Genomic DNA, 26,984 nt, shown 5'->3' with positions numbered 1-26,984 from the left:
TTATTTATGGCTTCACAAATCAAACCAAAAGACGACGCATGTGCTGACACCTGTAAACCAAAGAAGTTTTAAGGTCTCAGAGCAGCAGGAAAACGTGCTTCAAACCTGTGTGAGTGCAGTAATATGGGGAAAAAAAGGGATTAAGATGCTGAAAAAAGGGGAATTATGAGTGAGACACAAAGCAGTGAATGAAGTGTCTTACTGCTGGAATCAACATTTCCCTCCTGCTGCATTTTTTACTTAAACACAGTTTATTTGGTACTTTGAGACAAGGTCTGCCTTACCCACCATATTAAGATCAGATTTATTTCTCATGCATACACATGAAATTTGTCCTCCGCTTTTAACCCATCCAGGTTGGCACCTGTTGACACACATGGTCACACTCATAGAGACAGATGCCATTCACTGGACATACACTGGAGCGGTGGGCAGCCATACACTGGAGCGGTGGGCAGCCATTCACTGGAGCAATGGGCAGCCATTCGCTGGAGCGGTGGGCAGCCATTCGCTGGACATACGCTGGAGCGGTGGGCAGCCATACGCTGGAGCGGTGGGCAGCCATTCACTGGAGCGGTGGGCAGCCATTCGCTGGACATACGCTGGAGCGGGGGGCAGCCATACACTGGAGCGGGGGGCAGCCATACACAGCGCCGGGGATGATCAGATTATCATAAGTACTCCTTGATGGCTTATAGTGGCAGTTTCTACGGTTCAGTCTCCGAAGTCTCTCCCCTGCATGAATCTGTTGTCATGACAGAAGCCGTTTTTACCGGTCGTCACAGTTGGGAGGAAACCTGCCTCTCATCCTATGACACATGGGATCGCTTCAACTTTAAACTTGGACAACGTGGAGTTTGATATTGTAAAATTATGACTTTTATTCATTTCCTGAAAAGCAGTGGTTTTTGACATACAAAGAATGCACCTTATTTCATGTGAAGTAAGTAAAATCTCCAGTGCAGGTCACTGGAACCGAGTACTTTGACGAGTGGTAGAAGAAGAAGTTTAATAATTATCCCACCACTGACTAACAGGATGACATTTGAATGTTGCGTCGGCAGAAGTGTAAAAGGAGAAAAACATCAGTTCAAATGAGCATTTACAAACATGTATTTTTGGCCTTTTCTGACTGTAGTGCTGACACTTTGCCATGTAAAAAAAAGAAGAAGGATTGTAGAGGAGACACCAAATTACTTGATGCTGTCAGTTTTTTGCTGTAAAAGTAAATTTTAACACATTTGATCTCGGTTTGTAAATCCTGAATCATAATGTGTTGTTCTCAGCAGTTTCCCGATTGATGATGCTCATCCAAGAGAGGGAAGGGTAGCATTAACTGGACTTTCTGGCAAGGCCACTGGGTGGATAATTGCATAAATCACTGAATAAATCACACTTGGACACCTACCATCGATAGCATTCGTTATCTCTCAGCGTCAGATAATGAACATTTACACCTATCAGGCCTCCAATGTTAATCAGCCTCTGTAAAGATTCATTATGAAGGTTAATTAAAAGGTGGGGGGTCAGTGTATCATCTTTTGTTTGCAGGGTCATTAATCTGAAGTGAAAGTAAATGCTGGCAAACGTATAATGAAAGGCACTTGATAATAGAGCCATAAAACACATATAATCGTACAATTCAAACAGAAAGCAGGAAAGATTATTCCTTTGGTCAGAAGTAAATTCCTGCCAATCCAAATGTTAAGTTTTGTGGTGTGAAAATAGAACAGGAGGACATTCATAGAAAATATTAAGCGCATTCCCACTGTAGGAACCTTTTGCAGTTCCTAGAACCTTTTCAGGAATAGGGCGGTTTTTTTCATGCATTCGGACATAAAGGAACCAGGGACTGGAACCATTTTAGCTCCTTCTCCGAGGTCTTTTCTGGGTTCCACAGGAACACATGACTCTGTCCGAATGCGCTTATTGTCATTGATACGCTGATTGTCTCCAATTTTTGTATAGTCATGATAGTTATCCTTTATTGACTGTTAGTTTGTTCTTTTTTACAGGAGCAGTTTGCTTTCGGGCTCCAAATCTTTCCACGCTGCATCGCAGGAAGCTGTCACAAAAGGGATCTCGCACAACTACAACGTGTTCAAAAACACTTGGAGGTAAGAGGGTGTGGACAGAGGCATTGCACCATCGGCCATGCCAGAGAACCAAGTTTAACCCCAGTCTGATCCAATATTACGTGGGAAATCCTTCGACTTTTCTTCTTTGCAGTCAGTTGCAGTTGGAAAGGTTGGATATGATCAATAAAACAGCTGAAGGTTAGGGATACAAACACGTTTTAAACTTAAATATTAACCCTTTCATGCACAGATTATGAAAGGGTTAATAAAGGCATGGTCATAGATTGACCTGTATTCATTGTAGTACTCAGGTCTTGATGGGAGCAGTGATTGCAATAAATGATCCATAAAAATGGACAAATGGTTAATCTCAAAGTAAATAAATAGTCTAGTTACTGCTGTATCCTGCGAGTGGATAATCTCAAAGTCTTTGAGACTCTAAATGCCCTTCTCTAACTTACCGTGAGCATCACTCACGGTGTATAACAGTGTCAAACTGATGTGTTTCTCTCCGTTTCAGAACCAAATCAGGTCTCCAACAGACAGCCGAGCTTTCTTTGTTTCTGCTCATTTTCCTCCGGGTAATGGAGAAAGAATTCAATGAAAATCAGCCCGAAACAGAATGATCCAGCTGGAACAATCCTGCAGCATCTGACACAGAGCTACAGCCAACTGCGGTGTTACTTCTCCCCAGCAGAGACAGGTCTGTGACGTAGCCGTGTTTACCAAACCTTTATGAAACTTTGCTGCCCCTCGACGACGGCAGCGCTTGTGGCCATCGAGAGACGAGCAGAACCTCATTTGTCAGGGAGTAGAGGAGCGAGCCAAAGGATGGTTTCATTCACCGAGCACTTCAGCAGCAGATAAGAAAAAGCCATTTTATTTTCAGCTTCCATATTCCACAGCTTGCTCAGCTTACATTCACCTTCAAGCACCGAGTGACCTTTACAGAGAATATGGTGAAAGAAAGGGAGTCTAAAAGAATAACACACCTGGACCTGAAGTGAGTCCAACAGAAAGGATCTGTGGACACCCAGTGATGTGTGACCTACAGGTTCACACTGAACCCATGCAGGAAACCTTTGTCACATTCTTCACTGAAGTGCAATCACAAGCTCAGCACAGGGCTCTTAATGGAGACTTCTGAAAAGTTGAAAATGTCACATTCTGTTAAGACCTGCTGTGGCTGACCTCAGACAAAACTTCCTGTTTCAATGAATCCGAATCACAGACGGAATAATGGAAGTGACCGGGACAGGGTCCCAATGTGGAACCATATCTGTTTACCGTATTTTGTGCACTATAAGGCTCACCCTAAATTATGGGGTTCATTTCTGTACTTAACCCATACATAAAGGCACCTGATTATAAGGCGTACGTATTACCTAATGTTCTCTGATTGGTTTATGGCTGCCAGCACACGTCGTGTATGTTTTATGTCCCTGTGTCAGCGGGAAATGGTCCGACGGTCAAGGACAACGTCGGTGGTTTTTACACTTAGAAACTGCACATCAGTCTGCATCACCCATCTCAGACTGAAGAACAGACCCTCACTGGGACATGCAGAAGCATTAATGTTGACACGATTCAGTCGCTGAGTACGAGCTCGATACAGTCTTCGCCCCATTCAGAGTAAATGGCTGGGATCCGCCTGACCCTGGATTCACTCCAAACGCAAAGGAGCGATGGAAGTGGCCAGTTTCCATTCATTTCCAATGTACGAGAGCGAAGAGGCGCGGCAAAAGTGAACGTGGCGGTGAGTGATGTGGAGGGAGATTAATGTCCCGATGAATTCTCGGCGCTCCCCGCGGTAAATTCAAAATGGCGGTATCCGTGACAGATTTTGGAATCCGGTGCACACATAAAGCACACCGGATTATATGGCGCACGGCCGATTTTTGTGAAAATTTAAAGCTTTTAGGTGCGCCTTATGGTGTGGAAAATACGGTATTTACTTTTGGTCTCAGTCTGGCCGAATCCGAGCAACAAAACTTGTTCGATTTGTTAAACAGAACTAAAAAGTTAGACAAGAAAAGTACGTGGTTAGGGTCGAGGAACGGTTTGGTATTAAGTTCAAATTCTTACATATTCCTCACAATATGTGAGAAAGTGGGTGAGACATCAGGTTGGTTTTACTTTTATATGAATCATCACTTGTTTGTAGGAAGAAAAAACTGCAACATTTTCTTTTCCAGCAACAGGTTCCTGTTGCCTTTCCTTAATTGTTCTGTCGATTAAGGAAAGGTTTTCCCTCAGAGTTAAAGGTCTCGCTAGCTGATTTCAAGTCTTTTATTACAGCAGGACATTCATTTAGCACATAAAAAGGTCCCAGAGTAACATACACAAGGAAATGGGGCTTAAACGTTTAGATCAAATGTGTAACAGCCAACAAGTCCTTCAATCGAATCGACCAGATAGGCTGGTTCAGTCTCTAAAAAACAAGGCATGGGTGGCATACTCTAAACTACGGTCCACAGGCGGCAGAAGAGCAGGAAAGACTCATGAGCATTCATTTGCATATTCATTGAAGGTAATCATAAGTCATTATTTCCTGCATGAACAACCTCTCTGTGGGCTATTTTATGGGAGGAGGAACCTTTGTTGTGATTTTACAATAAAGGCTCAAAAGGGAAAAATAGCCACACCTTTTTGCCTCTAAAACCTTTAAACGGCTACATTTTCATCACTTGAAACCATCATGCATGATAAAGGATTAGAAAACTACAACTAATCTGCTTGTGTTGCCATCCGACCTACTACTGTCGGACAACTTTAACTTTTCTCCGTCACCGTCGGTCCCAGCTGGTCAGAGTTAGGAATAAAATCCGCCCAACATAAAACAAGCAGCGTGCAACACTTCCATCTCAGTTAAAGCGACCCCACAGTGGTCTACTGAGACTGGGCTGTGAGGCTGATTCTCTCACCCTGGCAGGAGCATTGGTCTTTGAATTAAACCATGAACTGTTTTGATTTTTATTCAAACTGCAAAGGGGATTCAGGTTTTCAGATACTGGAGGGGAGACACCCTGGGGAGAAAGCTCTGTTCAACTCCACAGTCGTAAATGAGGTTCACACACACACACACACCCAGGCAGTGAGAAGGTGCCAAGAGCCTGCATCCATCCATCTGCTGAGTTCAGCCTGTTGCAGTACAGCCAAATTACACAATCCTCATACAGAAAACACTCTGCACTTACTGAAGAATTAAATGCATTCGCTGATCTAAATTTAAAGCGATGGACTGGAAAACATTAGAAGCTACAGCCAATCTAACCTGGAGTCGATGGGTTTAAATGCAGAACACTGTGTGCATTGTGCGCGTCTCATTAAACACAACTTCTCACATCCTCCATGTAAAAACGCTCTTTTATTATATCTTTCTCAGAAGCTAAATTTGGGGAAATGTGAGAGGATGCTTTTGATGGGAAGTATGCAACTGAGTTTTGGACTAGAGGGGAGGATTTCAAACAAGCTTGACAGCAAAGGAAGGCAGAGTGTGTTAGAGACAGCAATCTTATGATCTCACAGGTAAAAAAAGTAATGCATTAACATGAAAAGCCCCCAGGCTTGAAGGTGTGTGTTTATATATAGTGGGAGACACTTGGCAAGACCTGCACAGCTGTTAGAAAAGGGTAAACCCCAGCAGTATCAGTGAGTCTCTACCTAAAAAACAAGACATGACAAGAAATCCCACAGACATCACTGAGGTTACGATCAAGGGCTGTATGTATAATCATGTCTTTATAGTTGAACTGCTCTGTCACAGGAGGGAAAACGTGTAAACTGACAACTAAAGCTGGGGGAAGACATGTTGGTGAACCGACTTGGCACTGAGTGGAGCCCTTCTGCCTCTGAATAAAACAGCATTATCCTCCACTTTAGGCAACTATAAATCTCATAAGTCTAACATATTCTTCAAGACAAGATCAAAACTGAAATGAGGATGTTTCTACATTCATTTAAATAGGAAGGTTCACACATCGACACTGAAAGGTTCTGACTATTATCAGAAGAATAAATGTGCTCATACCAAACATTGACTTTCAAGTTCGTTAGACTTATACAAAACTCTGTTTTTGTGTTATATTGTATTTATATTCATGTTTGCACATTTTAATAAATCACTGCATATTTTTCCCTTTTTCTTAGCAGTATATAAAGAAATTAGAGTGAGTTTTACACGGCACGATACAACCGACCCTATGCTTTGTCAGAAATGACCATTTTTCTCCTTTTAGGATATTTACAGCCTCTGTGTCCTCTCCTAAATGCTTGAATGCATTTTATAATCTTGCCCTGAGGTTAATTCCTGGAAGTATGAAAAAGCTGGGCGGTCTTCTCTATCTGAAAGTGTGTACTTTTTAATCAATAAGGACTATAAGGACATATCACCCATTTGCTACACTGGTGTGGTCCATGTCATAAAATGGAGTGTATTGACTAATCTAAAGTCTGGATAGAGTTTGGAAAATCTGCTTTTAGTTTCTCTGCTTCAACAAACAAGATCGTCCCCGGATCATTTTGCTCTCTAATGACTGACAAGAAGCTGGACTCCAGTAAAATCCCTTCCCTTAGGAGTGTTACTGTACTACTCCTCCCTGTTAAACTGGACTGAGAGCAGGCTGGAGGCCAATGTGGCAGACATGAGGATACGGGCCACAGCCTGCAGGTTTGCATTCTTCAGTAGATATCACAGCTATTTAATACATGGACATGTCTCACATGCATTATAGCTATTACCTTCCTACTTTGATTTCTTTAGTTTGAATTTTTTTTTTAACAGCTTTTAAACTAATAAGCCCCTCTGCCACCCACGTACCAACATGGAGACGTTCCCCCGCTTGCTCAAACCAACGCCTGGCATCTTCATCGATCTGTGCTTTTAAACAGCCTTTCTGCTGTGCTTGAAGGGCCCAGAGCCTTCGAGAGAAATTTATGTCTCCATTACCGCTGCATCACCCAGTCGTCAAAGGGCAGAAGATTAATTTAGAGAAAAAGAAAACGTAATGTGCACCACGGGGGTAACAGCAGATGGGAAAATGGATCGGTGTTCATGTTGGGATCCAATCAGCAGAGTGTTGGGAGCAACAAACACACTGGTCACATGCTGCAGTTAGACTGTTTTAACCACTGTTGAGGTCAAACTATACGACAAAAGCACTGTTGTGCCTTCTTTAGACACAGAGACAACAATAATCTCCGACTAAAGAGGCTCATAAAAACACTCACATCAGGTACTTAACAGTCTGCGAATCCTTCAGGGAAATATATTTAAATCTCAGCACAGAGAGCAATACTTCTCCTTCAAGAGGTTCACTCACTTTACACTTACTTTTAATTTGCTGCAAGCACAATGACACCGAGCCAGTTCCATCAATGAATCAAAGAGACAGCATTTTTAACTCAAAGGCAGTTAGAGGAACCTAAGGAAGGAAGGGGAACTGCATTAAACTACCGAGCAAGGTATCAATAGACAATTACTGTCACTATAATTAATCAAGGAGAATTTTTTCCCATTAACCCCTGGATTGGAGAAGGCTAAAGGAGCTGCCTGAAGGTCACTGCCCTCATTAACAGGATTCAGTGGATCTATATGCACTGTCTCATGTAATACGTTGCCGTTTCACCGGATGAATGAAGAAGACATTGAAGGCAAGAAAGAAGGTAGCTGAGTGAGTCGAGGACAGTAGGAGATAGACAGGAGGAGGAGAAGGGACAAAGTGGGCAACTTCTTTAAGGAGTCTTCAGGAATAGTTCTCCAGGCTTCTTGAAGGACATCCCAAAGCTCTTCTTTGGATGTGGGCTGCCTTTTGTTCCGTTCTCTGTCAGATGATCCCCCACTGCTTCAATAATGTTGAGGTCCGGGCTCTGGGGAGGATTCATCCCTCCATAAGACCTGTTGCCACTGATTTTCAGTCCACTTCTTGTGTCATTTGGCACAGCTCAGCCTTTTCTCCCTGTTTCCCTTCCTTAAGAATGGCTTCTTGACAGCCACCCTTCCATGGAGACCATTTCTGATGAGGCTTGGGCCAACAGTAGATGGATCAGCTGAAGGTCCAGATGCATCTCTCAGGTCCTGTCAGGTCTTTGCTGGATTTTTTCCTCTTTCTTAAGGACATCACTTTCAGATCCTGTTCATCTGATGGAGATAGTTTTTTTAGGCCTGACACTTCTTCTTTTGTCCTCCACTTGTCCAGTTTCCTCAAATGTTTTAAGGACACACTGCACACCATGCTGAGATATGCCAAGTTTTCAGCTAATAGCTCTTTGGGAATCACCTGCAGAAATCCTTTTTTCTGTCTGTCAAACTGTGTTATCTTTGCTGTTTTCCATAGATGCAACTAAAGAAATGGGAACAAATTATGTATCTTTGTGACAGGCTGCTGGTAACAAAGTGCCTAAAGATATGACTAAAAGCTTGGGGCCTCTTAAATAAGTTGTAGGTCAATGTTAAGTCCTTGGTCAGGTACAAGGACTGGACGGAAAATTAGTGAAACAGCAGCCAATGTACAAAGAAAACAGAGAGAACTATTGCTCAAGACCACTTTAAAAGATTACAAGAATGTCTGGCTGCTTGAAAGCTAAATATAAAAGAACTCTGTAAAGATGTCACTTTGGGCGCTCTTCCAGTTGTCAAGGAAAGCATCACCGGGGATTTGGAGTCAAAAGCAAAGGACTTCACCTTTTGAAAAGAATGACCTCTAATCTTCACAGGAAATGCTCAAACTATCGAGTTAAATTCTAAATAATAACCAAAGGCCTGAATCAAACATCCGTTTTCACTCTCTGACGGGAGTTTAAATTGCAGCTTGGAGGACAAAACACTAAACAAGGCCGTGAAACGACGATCAATTAAAAGTGAACTCCTGTCTTGTTCTCTGCATTCAGCTGACATACGCTTCCCTCCATTCGTCTGAATAAGTTTCTGCACTGCGATGTAGTCAGGCACATTTATTTTGATTGGCAGATACATCATTAAATCTCCGGCCACTCAATAACGCAAAAGCTCCTCCAGCGTGCGTGGGTGTGTGCATCTTAAGTTAAGCGACTGTGCAGAAAATGCAGTAATGTGTTGCTGACACTTCTCAGAGCTGCAGTGTGGATGAGAAAGCTCTGTAATGAAGTGCATCACCGAGGCAGCCAAGCTGACTCACATGCAATTAAAGCTATGGAACATAAGGAGTCTGGGTCTGGATGAGGAGAAGGTACGAAACTGTCAATGTGCACAGGAAAAATGACTTTGTCTACATCCAACAGGGAGGCTCAGTTTGATACTAAGAGCAGGAAGAAGCAAGAGTCAAAGAGTCTGAGCAGGAGGCCTGAAAACATGTGATGCTGCTTCTCTACAAACAGCAAAACTTCACAACAGCAGCAATCACGTTTTGTCATCACTACGGAAAGGCTCAACACACAAAGGTGACTGCTGCAGCGAGTTTGTACAGCTCAGGGATCTCACCGCTAACTCCACAGCCAAACATTTGTTCTTTGTGCTCGTGTTTTAATCTGAACTCACCTCTCGCTGTGCCCTGCATTATTAATTACGCTCCCTCTGTGAAGGTGATGTTCCTCCTGCAGCCGACTGTCACTCTCTAATCAATACCAACATGAAACAAGGCGTCCTGGGAGCTGTACCAGTTACTTAAGATGCCCGGCGCTGTTTTCAGATGCACTGCATATACCGTTTGTTCACATAAATGTCAGCTGCCAGCAGATTTAAACTCAGCTGGCTACTTATGCATGTTTGACAAGAGATACCCCTTGTTTTCTGAACAAAAGCAAGCAAGATGAGGAAAAAACATGCGTTTCCTTTCTGTAGGAGTTTTTTTTAATGAGAGAGTGTGTGCTGGGTGGTCACTCACCTGCTCAGCGTGTCAGATGTTTCTATTCTGCTGCCGCCTTTAGTGATAATGCAGCATCATACTATCAAATAAACCAAACTTTTAAAGAAATGGGTTTCAGTGGTGGGTTCCTTCTGTGTCTGCAACACATTCTGCATCCATCTCAACGGGAAATAGCCACAAAAACATAATCTGTCGATTTGCGTCTACAACACAAGTTTTGTTCTCTTCCAGCTGCAGATAAAAATAACTCCAGAGGAAAAAGGTGAGACAGCATTTGGTCATAAATTAACTAATCAACTGTTGGCTCATTTAACAGCAGGGGAAAGGACTCGCGGTTCAGTATTAACAGCATAATGGTTAAGGTTAGGAAAACATCATCATACCAGAAATCTCCTACTCAAATACATTTCTATGAAAACTGTTGCACAAAACTAAATACATAACTATATTAAAATTTTTTAATAATTTGTATTTATCAGCAGGAGCTTTTTGTTTGGGAAAATTTCATATTTTCCAGTGAGCTCGGGCCTGAGTTGTGCAATAGGAGCAGGTTCTGCATGACTGGGTCCGTTTCATCGGCAGCCATGATGCACGATGTTTTCTAATCCTCATTTTAATGAAGGGATATTATGAAAAATAAATAAAATCATGTTTTCTGTGCCTGAGTTTATGTATTACATAATAAATGTTTACTTTTGTGTTTTGTTGAATTATATAAATGAATTATTAAAAAAAAAACTGACCGCAGGTTCATGATAACAGCTCAGAGTAGTTATTCAGCCCATCTTTATCACCCAACTGCAAACCGTGCTGCATTCACTGTACATCAGAAGACTAAAAACTGTTCTTTTTGTTGGTGTTTTGTCAGATTTTTTCCCCCATTTAGAAGATGGAAGTTCTGTCACCGAATATGACAAATGTGAACTTGGACCTGATCTGTCTGCTTCAATGCCTTAACCTAACCGAAATGCATCTGAAAGCAGAGGCCAGCGAGTTTTTTCACCTCTTAATTCTGATCATCTCAGTTTTAGTCACAGTTTCACAGAATTTAAGTGTGGTCCTTTTTGTAAATTTTTTGTTCTGTATTTTTTATATATATTTTTCAATATTTTTCAACAGTTTGACTTACATGTTACAAAACTACAAAGAGATCAAGAAACAGGGAAGCACGCCCTCTCAGTATCACAGTTCTCCTCATTAGTTACCGTTTTTATTTTGAATGGAAAATAAAATGGGATTAGAAGTTTTATTATGTTGTAAATTAAGCTTCATGTTAATTACTTAAATGTAAACAAAGTTCAGACTGTACTTTTCTTTTTTTTAATCCAAGGCTATAAAAAGAATGTTAGTAAAAAGCATTGCTTGCAGCTATACCCTGGTCTACACCAAAGTTGGCACCAAAAAGTCACCTGGAGAACATCCAGCTGTGTCCCACTGTGATAGTGAAAGATTGGCCAGAGTACAAAGAAATGCTCTTCCCAGGCATGACGGCACCGCAAGACTCGGCGAGATTGAAACAAATGGAGTAAATTTCACCAAGATAATCCTCCATAGTTCACCTCCAACCTGTGCTGAAATCTAAAGAGGAGCGAATTGGACGGACGACACTCAGAGCAGACCAGACTGTTTGAAGGATGCCGATTATGGAGGGAAAAGGAGGACATGTGCATGTGCGATGGCATCGATTTGCTGGCTCTGACGTCACGGCTCTGGGCCACCTTCATTGCTAATCAAGGCCATGCCTGGCGGAAAGAATAAGATTTTTCTCCCTTTCCGCCCTCTCAGCAGGCATATTAACACCCTTTGGGTGTGTTTGCATCCTGCATGGCTGCTTGAAATCCATCAAACACCCAGCAGCTGCTTGTTAGAGAAGTGCTGGCTCTCCTCAGACTACCTGCAGGAAGCAGGAATTCTGACAGTCAGCAGTTCTTCAGGTGACATTTAATTTCAGTTTGGGAACTTGGTATTAGATCAGCCTCGGCGCAACCTCTCAAGGTTAAAAAAACCATCAACTATTACTGGATATGTGGTGGCATATTCAACATTTTGGCAGAGTTTTGGCTTTATAGTAGCAGAGTCCGGGTGCTGGACTGACCAGCTGTTGAGCAGCGAGAACCCCGTCTCAGACAAGAAGAGGACAACATTTTTTCCCCAAAGGTCCAGCAGTTTGCATCCTCAGTTCTCAGACATTTATGGACGGTTACTGTAAGAAGAAGGGATGCTACACAGGGAAACATGGACCTGTCCCAACTTTTTAAGATGTGTTGCTGCCCTCAAATACAATACAAGTCGAGACATCAAACAGTCAAATGTCTTACTTTCAACACAATAAACATTTTCTATGTTCTATTGAGAAGAAAATGTTGATTTATGAGATTTGCAAATGATTTCCAATAAAAACAAAGTGTATCTTACAGTGTTCCAACTTGCTGGGAATTGGGGTTGTTTTTTTGATCTGCATGCCCTTAAGAAAGCCTCAGCACAAGATTTAATGACAAGTTTCAGGATCTCTACAGAGGAGCAGGCTAAATTATTAATTGAAACCGTCACCCGTCTCCATAGAAAAATCATTGTGGTCCATGTATTATTCATCAGAGACGAGTTCTTCCAAAGTCTTTATGAAATCAAAATTGTGTGCGGGCACAGAGGACTGATAAAAAGATGACAAATGGATGAGATTTAAAATGAAAATCCACATGTACAAACTGCACAGATCGTTTGTCAAAATGCAGAGAAAAAATAATGTTACAGATGCAAAACAAAAGTCTGCGAGTATCCAGACACTTTAACACACAAGGTCTGAAATGACTGCTTTTAACAGTGAAAAAGACAAATGAAGTGGAGCCTTTTATATTCTGAATGACTAAAACTGAACTGTTCAGGTGCCCCATATTCACAACGGTAGATCACAGAAAGATTTAATTTCACTTAGAAAAATATTCCTAAAAAGAAGAAAAGAAGAAAAACACTGGGTTTGTGAGACAGAAGGAAAACCTTCAAAATGAACGAAACACTTTGTCGTGCCAAACAAATGAGTCATTAACAGTAAAAGCACTTGTCAGAGTTAGTTACCTGTTAGCTTTGAGTGTAATTCTGAACTCACACTTGTCTCCTCTGTACTGCCTCATCCAAAAATCTGCTGTCTGAAACACAAAGTTTGGTTTTTATTTTAGGAAACGAGCCGATAATTCGTCCGACTCTTGTGTGCAGCGCATAATCAACACCAGGGCTGCCACAAACGATTATTTTAATAGTAAACTAGACTAATCACAGATTATTTATTTCAATTAGTCGACTAATCGGATCATACGTATACTGAATGTAAAACATACAGCTTATCGCACCAGGATGCAGCTGCTCTTATATAACCATCATTAGCTTTCAGCTTGGAGTGTTTAAGTTATATGCCAACTAAAAAAAAGACAATTAATATCATAGTTCATTAACCCTTTGAAATATGCAGCTTGTTGCAACAAACAATTATTTAACTGTGTAGCAAACACACAAAAAAAAAATTTATCTTAGGTTTTTCTTTCCTTCATTTGTCTCTGGCATCAAACATAAGTGCATTTAAATCAAATGAGGCACCTGAAACTCAGGAATTATTCACAAAAAGTTTTAGTCTCACTGACTCAAATATAACAGCAACATGTTCAGTTTGGACTCAGTCAGGACATTTGCTTGCTGAGGTGTGCATGTAGCTTTGTAACAAAGCGTCCATTGAAGATGAACGTACTTTTTTAGCACTGAAACATAACGTTAGAAAACATTAGCGTTCCTATTCAAACACGTCACTGTTATAACGTTACAGAAAATAAATTAAATATGTGTGCTAAGGCTAATTAATCAAATCGTCATCGCTAATGTTAACGTTTACAGCTATCAATATGAGTAAGTAGCAAGTTAACTCTCTGTTTACGCTAACTTTAGCAGCTAACTTTAGCGGTCCCTCTTCACAATCAGCCACAACAACATGCTTCCTTTTCAGGTGCTCGTGCGTTGTTGTTGTCGTGCTGCCATGGAAGGCAAATTACTGCCTTACAGATATTGCATTGCACACATTTGTTTTTGGTTTTCTTAAAATGCTCCCACACTTTTGAGCTCTGTTGCCGGGTAGCCATGATACCAGAGCCCATCTGGTTTAACTTCCTGTGACATCACAGCTGACCCCGGTTACCACTACTGCATATGTGTGTCAAGGACAGAAAGGCAGACGCAGCAGTGGAAGCAGCAGCTTTGAGAGAAAAACTAAGTTTGATAAAAACATAAAAAAGTCGACTAATCGTGGCTAATCAACACACATCCGGCTATTTTTACTGTAAGCTTTCACAAAGAGAAAATGCAGTCAGAGGTTGAAATGACACCTTGTTTCCACAGGAAGCAGTGGAGACGGATTCCAGCTCAATCCAATTAAGTCAATAATTGTGTTTCCAGTGGCTTGCTATGGCTCTGCTAAAAATACGCAGTTGGTCTATTTTTGAGGGAAGTGATCTCAGCCGGCACAGATGAGTCAAACTGGAAGTCAGATAAGGGAACACCATCTATAATCCTATCTTTTTAGAAATGAACCACCACGTGCAGACACACAATCATATATTAAATCACAGGCACCGACATAGCTGGTTGCATAGGATCAGAAATGAACCGGTTGAAAAATGTAACAACTGAAAATGAAAGGTTCAGCAGCTGGAAAACATGGTGGTTTAGGACCTCTTAGATCAGGGATGTCCACATCTGGACCTCAAGGTCCGCCGTCCTGCAGGTTTTAGATGTTTCCCTGCTCCAACACACCTGATTCAGATCAATGCATCATTAGCAGGCTTGTGCAGAACTTAATCTTTTGAAGAGATCCTTTTCATTCGAGTCAGGTGCTTTGAAGCAGGGAAACATCTAAAACCTGCAGTAAGGCGGCCCTCGAGGGCCAGATGTGGAGATCTCTGCCTTAGATGATCTGCTGTAGCCTGCCTCAGACAACAGCAGAGAGAACAAGGTGTGGAAATGGTCTGCATCATCTAAACTGAGTTTTGGGAATAAGTCAGTGATCAAACTAATAAAAACAAATAGAAAATATGGATTTTTTCCCCAACAGTATGGCAGACAAACACTTCGTCTCTAAAGGTTATTGGTGTGAAATAAAAAGCGATGTAAGGGATGAAACAACACAATGAGGGCGAAGATATTTCTGAGGCAGTGTGTTCTTGGCAGAGGAATCAAAGCTAAAGTGGCCTGGTCACAGGAACTGTACCCATGTTTGGTGCAGACAAATGACATCTTTTCAGGAAAACAAACTCATACTAATTGTAACCGGTGATGGAAATGTTATGGTGAAAGGTTGCTTCACAACCTCAGAGCCGGAGTAACCTGCAGCCATTCAGCATGGTTGCATGCACAGTTGAGAGGAGCTATAGTTACAGCTAATTATAGCCACCGTGCTCCAAATGGACCACAGTCTTTGTTAAAGTATGCATGCAAAGCAGTGGAAGTGGGTTTCTGACCACAGTATGTCCAGTGCTGCGATGCTGTGGACTGTGTGAGAAAACGCTCAAGACATGCTGCTGCATCTGCTGCTTCCAACTGCCTCTGTGGGAGATCATCCTTCATTTAAGCCCGGCTGAATTCACTGCACAGACATGGTCTTTAAATGACCTGAATGGTGAGTTTGTCAGTTGAAGATGCGGTTATAAAATCAGATTTATTGGAGCAGAGCGACAGTCTGGAAATATTTTAAGCAACCACAGGTTGACACAAAGGCTGATTTTCAGTCACAATTTCTGAAGGAGCTGCTCCAATTCAAAACATTTGCAGCTTTAATGGAAATTTAGCTCCACGAACACACACTTTTTTTTAAAAAAAGATGTGAAAAGATAGAATTTTGCATGCATAGAGCACCTAGACCCATTTGAGTCTGGTTGAGTTTTAACATGTTCTGTATTTATCAGACGCTTTTATCCAAAGCGACTTACAAATGAAGATATAACAGCTTTATAAAAAGCTAACAATAAACTCCATAGAAGGAACCCAGGAGTCCGACTCTGTCAGAGGTGACAGAGTAGAGATAGGGTGCAGGCATAGAAGGAAGTGCAGAAAGATAAAGTGCAGAGATAGAGGGGGGAGGGAAGTACAAGGTAAGTGCAGGATAGGAGATGCTCTCTGAAGAGCTGGGTTTTCAGGAGCTTCTCGAAGATAGACAGGGACGCCCCTGTTCTGGTAGCGCTCGGTAGGTCATTCCACCATCGTGGGACGACACATGAACAGAGTTTGGATTGTCTTAGGCGTGGTGTCGGCACGCAGAGGTCCTAACATGCAGATGTGATTCAAAGCCCAAGTGCATCGTCCGGGCATGTTCGTCAGATTTTTTTTTTGTACCTTCACGAAAATGTGCTTATGACTGAATCTAAATGCTGAATCATTTCAAAGAGTGCTAAAAGGTAATGTTCGGAGCATTTGAGCGATAGAAACATAGGTACTGTCAGGGGATCTTTCAGCAGCATAATGATCCTCATGCATATTGACCCTAAGTTGAGGCCCAGTTTGGCAGGACAGACAGGCCCATGTGGGGAAACTCCAAATCATCTTTCAGCTGAAGAATTGTGCATGAATGAGATGTAAAAATTTCAGAACAATGCAGAATATCTACTGGAAGTTCTTTACTGATAAAGGAACAACGCTGACTTCTGACACCAAGGAAGTACTTTTACTTCTACAATTATATACAAGTACAGCTAATATTTCAGTGCACCTACTGCTTAAACAATAGTTTTTACAACATTTTCCATTTCTTACCGTTTTACAACTGAAAGGACCGATGCTGAAAAGTTAAACAGCAGAGCTCAGGAAGAACAAGTCATATATTACTACCCGAGCCGCTTAAAACCCAGACATGACACTTTCTCGATCCGACTTTTTATACTCAGAGGGATTTTAGTGGAAACACCTCTAAAATAAGATCAAAAAGCAACAGGAAACCCAATCCTTTTTCATATACCTATTCGACAGAAGAGTCTTTTCCATTGAACTATTCTGACTGGAACGACAACCGGTTGGGAAAATCGTGTCTGTGATGAAGTGTTCTGCAGCACAGCATTTTTTATCCCTGTCAAACATCCCACAAATTTAGACAATGTCCTGCACTGCCATTGGCTTTATTTTTCAAAAGTGAACACTGCATGTCAGAGTTTTAATAAAAGATGTGGCTTTTATTCAGTGGCTGTGAATAAAGAGAGGAAGGCTCTCATCATATGGCAACAGCACATGTGGGTCAAGAGTAGGTTAATCTGTCACCGTCTCTGCGTCCTGTAGAGGTACACGAGGACTTCAACACCGACATCTTCTCTGATTCATCACCACAGCTCCAGCTGACGGTCTTTTCATACCAACTGCCTCAAACCGTGGTAGCTAAGGCTATGTCCAAGGACAGAAAATCTTTGCCCTCATCACTTTAGCCTTTCCTCCCCGTCAAGACTCAGTGAGGCGGATATGCTCCCTTATAAGGTCCGTCCTTAATAAACACACGAAATGACAAATGTGTTGCACCAGACAGGGAACATTTGGAGGCAACTTCTGGAGAGTTGATGGTGGAATAACATGGAAATGCATCTGCAAACAACACTACAACTGGATAAAGCCAGTGGCATGTCATACTCAGAGGCTTTTCTTCAACTTTTTAAAAAAATGAAATAAAGCTTTTTTGGTCTTTTTTGGAAAGAACACGACATGAAGCGACAGAAGATAAATGAGTCTCACAAAAATCGTATGGCTGTAAAATAGATGTGCTGATTTATGGAAGCATTTTTGTTGAAACTCAGATGACTGCGAGACAAAACTCTAGCAATCATTAAACTGAAGCATTCCCCATTATACAGGTCAGCAGTTTGCTGGACAAAGCTCACATCAGTCATTTTCCAGACTTGGACACTGCCAAAAAATGAAAATCACTTTACTTCAACACAGAAAACAAGGAATCTATGAGCTCAATCAGGCTGCTGGAGCGAGGTGAGAGAGCAGCATTCAAATAGAATATATTTCCAAAGTTCTTACACTGTTACATCTGTAACATGCACAATCCTGAAGCACATCCATATATTATAAATCAGTTATCGTATACATTTGAAGATTAATCAACATTTTCCCTCTTACACAAACTCACAGTCACACATTTAGGTGGTTGGGATGTGGTCACCCTAATTCTCCCAAAACTGTCCTAAAAATGACCTCATTTCATGCAACAAATTATGATCAGGAGATAAGAGATAGATATTAGGAATATGTGACCTTTTGTGGCTGTGATGGCAGCTGCATGTGAAGTGTCAAAATAGCCCCTATTAGGGTGAAATGTAATGCATTTCCCTCCTGCTGCCTGCAGGTACAGTGGGGCAAAAAAGTATCTCTCATCTTTTTAAGTGGGAGAACTTGCACAATTGGTGACTGACTAAATACTTTTTTGCCCCACCGTATGGTTCACCTTTAAGGAAACGCATTTGCTTATTTTAATTGGAGGACTCGTTGCTCTCCCTCTGGGAGCTGCTAAGGAGGCAGAGGCAGGTGAGGAGTCTAACCCTGGTGGCAAACCTGTCAGAGGGTAACACAGATGTCGGGAAAGGGAAAAAGCTCGTTTAATCTTGATTTTCAGTATGAAACAGACCGTGAAGGCAGGGCCTCAGGATTCTTCTGATTTTTGGGGATTTAAGCAGGACGTGTGAGAAAAGCTATCACAGGGATAACTGGCCAAGCGATCAATAGACTCAAAATCCAGCTGACGTGTTAGATGCACTAAAAGGGATTTTTTTGAATGGTCTAAACCAACTTTACAACCAAGAAGATAAACATGAGCTCCACCAGAACATTTTTTATGTGGTAAAACTCGACAGAGACAATACACGCTGTGCTCGATTCATGGCTTCAGATGACTGACAACCAACGGGTTATAATGGCCCCGACATGACTTTCCATCATTATTATTCAGAGAGATCCTTGTGCTTTGGTCACTTGTCCTGTTCGTGAGTCACAGTCCTGTTCTATTAAGCAGTGCAATGAGGGAACAATGAGCTGTAATTAAAAGCACAGCAGAGCTTTGATCTGAAAAAGAAGTGTTTAACACAAGCTGTGCAATTATCCCTAAAAGCAATTAGGATGTTATAGATGAGGAACAGGAAACAAAAGTGGCGTCAATCCTTCCTGAGAAACATTTTCTTCCCTCAAAAATCAAACATGTGCTGATGAAAACACAAAATGACACAAGTTACTTTATAAAAGTGGAAAAAATACAGTTAAATGCTGCTTATTCTAAAAAAAAAAAAAAACAGTACTGGACAGATCCTCATCTCTTTGTTAGCTGTGTTGCCAACGATAGCAACACAAAGGAAAGAAACATGTCTGTAGTTGTTCAATAACAAGGCTGTAATTACCCAATGGGAGCTTAGATACATTAACAAACTGTTCAAGAGCAAATACGAGTGAGTAGGAAGGTGAGTGTGTGACAGCGAGTGAATCATTATTCCATCACCGCTGTTGGCGAGGATGTGACACCGACGCCTCAAATCACTGGAATGAGAAAAGCTCTCATCCACAACGAGAGGCAAGTTGCTCTCAGGCTAGATTTGAAAAAGACTGAACCAGAACATGATGAGGAAAAGACAAGCCACACCTCTGAGTGAATCCTGCTCTGCTGGAAACACATTCTGACAAACTCAGCTGCAGGATAGAAATACTTAACCTACGAATCCCACAAAATGTCAGAGGAAGGGAAAGATCATCTGTGACACAGTCAAAAGCTTTGATAGCTGCACATTTATGAGGGTTACAGAAAACCCTCCAGCTGCCGTGATTCACGTTTTATGGAAAATGTTTCAAACTCATTTTCTTTCCTCTGTAAAGAACGCCGACAGAAATGAGTGGAGTTTGGGTTTCCCAAAAAGAAGGTGACTTTTTTACATTTAAAACATTTAAAACAGGTAAAGTTAGCAACCCTGCATTGTTCTGCCAGTTAAACCTGCATCCTGGGGTTCACATGGATGCTACTTAGACACTTACAACCTACCCAAGCATCGTTTGTAGACCAGCCTCCCTCACTCAGACAGCAGGAGGGCTTCATAGAAGTGGTGTTCATCCAGCCTCCAAACGCAAGCCCAGTCCACCAAGTCCCCACAGCCCACAGGACCCAAGCATCTATTGCTGACATCCTCGTATCAGACAGCTTTTGTCCAATCCCAACTGGTCAAAGCAGTTTTGGCGGCTTGATAAATGGCCACTAAATACAAGGTCCGGCAACTAATCGGTGTATGATGCACCGTAGCCAGTTGATTCATTGTTAATGATGAGTTTATTGGGGTTTTTACTCTTCAAAGGCAGATTATTAAGAGTAAATGTGCTCGATGACTCATAATGACAATTTTAACTGAGCTCTGGTAAAAAAAACAAAAACGTTCAGAGACTGTTTTGCTTCAGTCAAGTCAGAAGACTTTTCATACAGAGACTGAGATTTATTCTCACTGCAACAGAAAAATCATTAACAATCATTCATTTGCAGATTATTTCCTCCACAGCTGAACATGTTATTGAACAACTGGGCCAATAAACCACGGAGTATCAAAACTGATTGGCACGTTCCTTGATTAGTGGGCAGGGAGCAATTCAATATGATTAGTTACGGTCTTTTGATTAGTTTCAAGTATCTTGTTGCCAGCTAACTTAGGCCCATGTTGCTCTGCCCCAGCCCCTCTCATGCTACTGTAAATCAGTCAGAAGCAGTTAAATGAGTACTTAAACAAGGATACGGAAACATTGAGGGATGAAAACATGAAGATGCTTGAGGCAGATGCATTCAAGTGTCTAAAAGGAGAAACGGTGGTGGCGATGAAGACGCTGACAGCAGCGGGCTTCCTCCTCTACACGGCTGACATAAGAGGCAGAGAAGCACAACCCCAGAGACCAGGCAAAGATCCACTCTCTGTATGTTACCTGAGCAAAGAGAGGCGAGTCCGGTACGAGTTGATTTCTGCAGCGATTAACAAAAATTCAAATCTGCCCATTTTTCTCCCCTGAACTGGCAACAGTCGGCGGTGTACTCCATCAGTGTCCGAGACGATGAACAAACCAGTATTTATTCCAGCCGTGTAAGATCCGTCGACTCTGTGTTTCTGAATTTTGACGAGCGGCACATGATGATCCAACAGCATGAGTCGTCTTAGTTGATGGTTTATTCAGTGTTTGCTGAACTGTTGAGTGGGTTTTCAAGCAGACAGTGTTATTTTCCTCCACGTACATTTGCATTGCTGGAATCATTTCCATTTTCCAGTTGTTGCACTAAAATCACAGAGCATGTTACCACCTGCCAAGCAGATGCACTTTTTTATGTTTAATATATTTAATGTGCTTAATGTTACGCTCTTGTTGTAAACAAGATCATTTGCATTCAGGTGCAGGTGTAATCTGTGTCCTCTATGATGATTACCAACATATGGCAACTCCTACATGTTATTTTGAGCAGGATTACTGCAAGAGACCAACGGTAGGGCAACTAAATAGTTCACAAGTTAAATCAGTGTTATTCAAAAAGCAAGCAGGCCATCAGACGAGTCAGAAATAAACCTTATCCATACATGGAAACATGTGATTCATTTACAACCGGCTATAACCGTGAGGATGAGGTCTGTCTGGCGTTGATGATCTCGTTCAAATTATGCATGCGATGTGCATCCAACCAAAGTGTGTGAAGAAAGCTCATTCAAAGCTTCAACCGTGTCCCCATATCATGTGAAGGGAGTACATTTTAAAGCATTGTCCCATGCTAAACCGGTTTTACGAATTAAAACCAGCTTCTGAGACTTAAGCTGTGACAAACACAGCTATATATTAGAGCTTTAGAGTTAGATATTCCAGCAGAATGACAGAGCAAATTAAACTTGGTGAGAAGAGTCATATAACACAGCCCATTAACAAACGTGAACGGGGCAAAAATCAGTCAAATCTCAAGCGACTAATCACCTGGGAGGCTATGGAGAAGTAATCATGATAAATCAAGGACTGTAGTAAACCCCCCCCCCGAATAAGCTCCATGCATTAGACAAGACGTTCGCTGCCAATTCATGCTCCCAACATTAATTGAACAGAATAACCACAAGCTGATTTCTGAGGGCTGATAAAAACAGTTTGAGAGCAGCTTCTCTCTCACAAGCCAAGGTCAGTGCAGCAGCTTCATGTGGCTGACAGCTCAGTCGCCCAGCCTGCAGTCACACCACCAAAGACTTGAGTCCTCAGGGTGTAAACTGCAAGGTCCTGCCCCCCAGAGAAAGCAGGGGTCAAGCCCATGATTCCATCAACAGGATGGGCTTGCCAAGTGTTACTATCAGTGCCAAAAGCTCTGCTCCTTCTCACACCTGCTTTATTTGTCTTCATGCCCATTCAGCCTCCTTTCCATTGTTTGCATATTCTGTTAAAGGCAATCTGCCTCACTGCAGCCATTCCATTTCTTCTCATTACTTTCTACCATTTACTCTTTTTAGACTCTCAAGGCCTTTTAGGGCTTTCATCAGTCACAGCATCACTCAGAAGACATCAGGTGCCTTAAAAAAGGCACAGAAAGAATGCCGGTATGAAAACTGGGTCAGACTTCTGCGTCCTGTCACACTTCGACCACCAATGCAATGAGATGTAAAAGATAAAAACGCTTAAAAGAGAAAATCTTATGAGCTTAACAACAACATGCAGCTTTAGTGAGAATGTCTGAGCATCAACAAATGCTGATAATTCAACAGGCAGGCTGGTATTTCATGCATTTCTTTGGTTGCTTTATTCCTCATAACAGTTCTGTGCATCACTTCAGTAAAACAACAGATGGGACAAAGAGCACCACTGAGTGTTTTACTTGATCATGAGCAACTCAAGGGGGGTGATGGACAGTAAAGTCCAACCCTTTGTAGCATGAGATTGGAAGAGTTTTTATTTACAACTGAATTGAACGAGTATCGATCTTTGTCTCCATATTTGTGTTCTCCATCTCCCAACGTCTGGCTACAATGAAGCTATGAGGTCAACACATTTATTTCTGCCAAATTAAGTGCCGGGTTGGAGGGAAAGCAGCTTGCTAACGCTCATTAAACTAGCAGTCATCAAGCTGATCAGTCAAAGCTAAGCCACAGCTGCAGATAAAGACATGTAGATATTAGAGATGACATCACAGGAAACAGAAATTTAATCCGAATAATGAGTTTTACAGACGTTACATCTTTAAAGACGTCCAAGCAGGCGCTGAGAAGACGTTTTGTATTCATGTTGGGATGCTCATGCAAGCGCTCTGTTATTGTGCTTCTGATTTTAAAATTTGGGATTTGATGTGCAGCTTGGGGAACCAGCCTTACCATGCAGTGAGCTCACCCGGCCTTGACATTTGACCCCTCATTTTCACATCAAAACTACCCTTTCCAAGCCAGTGAAATGTGTTCCATGCATAATTAAGATTAAGTCTTTAATATCAAATAAGCATGTCTGGTGCAGGATTCATGGAACTTCACATCCGCGTTTGCTTGAGGGAGCACACACACACACACACACACACACACACACACACACACACACACACACACACACACACACACACACACACACACACAGAGAACAGACCAAAGGCTGTTTCTTTGAACTAAACTAAAAATACAACAGCAGTCTGCTCTCCTTTGCTGTAATCATCTTCAGTATAGGGCACACAGAATTTGCATAAGCATAAAGCATAAGCTCTGCAATTATGCTGAAGAGAAGTGAGATTTACCTGCCAGAAGATGGTATCTATTGTGCTGCCAAGAAAGCCTTCTCTTGTTTCAGATGACAGCAGCTTGGGGCCAAGAATTGTCATGAACTCTTCAAAATCAACCTGTCCATCACCTGAAAACAGAGAGAGTGAGTGGAGGAGGCTGTTAATGACGGATGATTTATAGATACTGACATTTGTGGAAAACCATCCAGAAAGCTCCAGACAGTGACAGAATAAAGTAAATGTGACACCGAAGTAAAGCAGAGCACTCATGGAAATGGGAGAAACTTCGGAGTTAAATATGTGTGCAGCAGATACATAATTGAAGCCTTTCGAGTCGTTTCTGGAGTTGCTTTCTTCAGTGTGTGGAGGAAGTCACTGTGTGGGCTCAAAGGGAAATATTGATTTCATTTATACCTCAAATCACACAGTTCAAAACAACACTAACAACACAGATAGATAAATAAAAGTGTGAGCTCTGACTGGATCTTTAATACAGGATACGAAGCAGATCAAAGTCTGCTGCAGTGCACGGAGCTCCTGGGGTGCACATAGATTCAAACACTTCACATCTGGGTGGCTTGCTGATAGTTTGTGAAACTACAGCCAAAACAAAGGATCGATGTCTGCAGACGCCATTTCAGAGTAAGTGATCATGCTGGTGCAGCTCAATAATACCGTTCAATTTGTTTTTCTTCAACTGTTCAGGGAGAAGCTTTTACAAACTGAGTGAGCTTTCATTATTGTCCCTGTGAGGAGTTCAAACGGTTTAATCATCTTAATAGATTAACCAAACAAGCACTTAACATGGGACTCAGCCTCTAAAATTCTGCAAGATGATTGGTCAATTGAAATGAACTGAAATCCAGTGAAAAATAAAGTGGAGAAAGCTGGTAACCTCCTCCACACACACACACACACACACACACACACTCCTGCTGCATCTGCAGATACAGTTACATGGTGACTACATCTGTCTCTAATACCTCTGCACCTGTTTTTATTGTTGCAGTCACTTTGGGACATGGCAGCACTGTAACTTTGGATGCCATTGACTTCCATCGATACATATTCATGAGAGTAAATGCAGGGCTAAGGGTCAATAACAAGAGGAGACGCTGGGATTTCAAGACAAGAGGCTGGATGAATTACCATTATGCATTAAGAAGGTTTATGTTGCTCCACTAAAGGATATTTTGTATCGGGCCACACCCTCCACTTAAATACATCCTGGATTTCTTCCTTGCTTCTTCCAAGAGTGTATTTGCCCTAAGTGCGCCCCCTGCTGGGCCCCCAGTTTCTATTGCTTCCTCTAATCCAAATCCGCTGACTGGATTTTACTGCTGGAGCCCTACACGGGACTGTTTTTCTTCATCCTGCTCCCTGCTCCCGCAAAACTTTGACAATTCATGCCCGCACTGCACAATAATAGAAATGCATTGATTTTGTGTCTTCTCCCGTCCCACAGGAGAAAACACGTCATTTTATAGGCAATTAATAAAGAGATTGATGGACAATTGAGAAACCTCTCCAATTGACAGACTTGCCTTGCTTTGTCTTTGTGCTGTAAAGACTTTCTTTGAGCTTCCTTTCCACATAATTTATTGACATCCTGTCGCTGGGCTACATCCCAATCCCGCAATGTTTTTTTTTTAAGCCGCCCGCTCTCGCGAGATTTGAGTCCCGCGGGACCAATCCCAATGCAGCCCTCTATTTACTGCCTCATCTGACACTCAGTTTACTATTTTCCTCACACTCTATCCACTTACACTCAACAATGAGACAACATAAAACACCGCAGGGGATGAGAAATGCAAAAATATGCAGGCCATGACAACTAAATCCTACAAATCATTAACCTCCATAAGAAGGTACAGTGTCGGTTAATATTAAAGTTACCTAAAACAAATCTAAATTAAAAAGTTTCACTGAGATGAGCATTATGAATAAAGCATTATATACATCATATATGTATATTTGAATGTGGCAGTTTGATACTAGTTTTGTTTACGTCATACGTCATTTAACAGCTTTATGGATCTGAAACATTTAATTACAACGTAGAGGAGGCACCCACTGAATAATTAAAAAGCATAAAACCCCCACATGACAGGGTAACATCGCAGAATACATCCACCCTTAAAAAAAAAAGAGCAAAGTGTTTTTCTTATCACTTCATAGTTGCCTGCCGGCTCTCATTGTGCATTCACAGTTTGTGACAGCTCAACATTTTTGCACAGTCTCTGAGTCGCTTTCTGTGTCTGTCATAGCCAAAGTTGTCTGCCTGTGACCACCGTCTTCCAGCATTGTGTCACAACCAAGCATGCGGGTTCATCTGGAGACAGAACAAAATCAATAATTAAAAATGAAGTGAAATCTTCCTTCTTTAATGTGGTTAAAGCCAGGTTCACAGGTCTTCCTTATGAGTATGATAGATAAAGAGAATTAAAGTAAAACAAAAGAAGAGAATGTGTAACCCAGAGAGACAAACAAAGGTGCTGAGATACTGTGATAAGAACAAATAAGAGCAGCCAATAATAATCGTGGACTGGCTTGGCAGCATTGAGGAGTAGAAGAGCATCTGCTGCAGATCAGCTGGACTGAGAATGCGGCTGCGAAGGAGGATCAGATCGTTACGGCTGCTCTGCAAATAACGCTCTGCTTCTTAACACAGTGTCCCTTTGATCACTCACTACTAATCATTAATACTAATCAAGCATGCATAATTGACCAAAGTGTGAACTGATTTCTGATGGAAGTGGTTACAGCAGGTAAGGACAGTGAATGGAGGAAGGAATAAATCAGGCCTGTAACTCAAAATTACTTCCATTAATTTGAAAATGTATTTCTTCATCAGGCTGGTAGATTACAGAACATAGAAGTTATGTCACGAAGAAAGTGAAAAGTAATCTTTTAAAGCATTTGCTGCAGACCGGATATGTGCTCAGGGGAGCTGTGGTTTAGAAGAAAAGAAGGTCGGTTATTTGATCCCTGGCGTCTTCTGTCCCCGTGTTAGAGTGTCCTTGAGCAAAATACTGAACCCTCATTGCACCTGATGTGTCAGAGAATGTGATACAAAATGTATGCATAGAATATGCAGGGCTCTACACGTGGTCGAGTGCTTTTAGGACTCAACAGTAGCAGAAAATCACATAAAAATACTTTATTAATCCCAACGGAAACTGTAAAAGCACTATTTTACTGACTGTACTCCCACAAACAATGCCACGGATCATTTGTTCATGTGGAAAATAACTAAGTGTAATTCATGTTTGAAAAACAGGGAAAATGTTGTCCATTTTGATGACAATGAGTAGGTAG

General features: G+C 41.7%; 1 protein-coding gene across 2 annotated transcripts in view; it reads right to left on the bottom strand.

The window, feature by feature from the left end:
- Positions 1-26,984, bottom strand: part of caln1 (calneuron 1) — a 63,900-nt gene that overhangs the window by 10,578 nt on the left and 26,338 nt on the right. For both annotated transcript variants that reach the window (XM_072391922.1, XM_072391921.1), the window contains exon 4: positions 23,682-23,794. In XM_072391922.1, coding sequence (XP_072248023.1) covers positions 23,682-23,794 — 113 coding nt within the window. The remainder of the gene's footprint in view (positions 1-23,681; positions 23,795-26,984) is intronic.

The sequence above is a fragment of the Leuresthes tenuis genome, unplaced genomic scaffold (genome assembly GCF_036924035.1).
Source record: "Leuresthes tenuis unplaced genomic scaffold, fLeuTen1.0.hap1 SCAF_9, whole genome shotgun sequence".
NCBI lineage: Eukaryota > Metazoa > Chordata > Actinopteri > Atheriniformes > Atherinopsidae > Leuresthes > Leuresthes tenuis.
The sequence above is the reverse complement of the archived record's forward strand: the minus strand, read 5'-3'. Positions and strand labels throughout refer to the sequence as shown.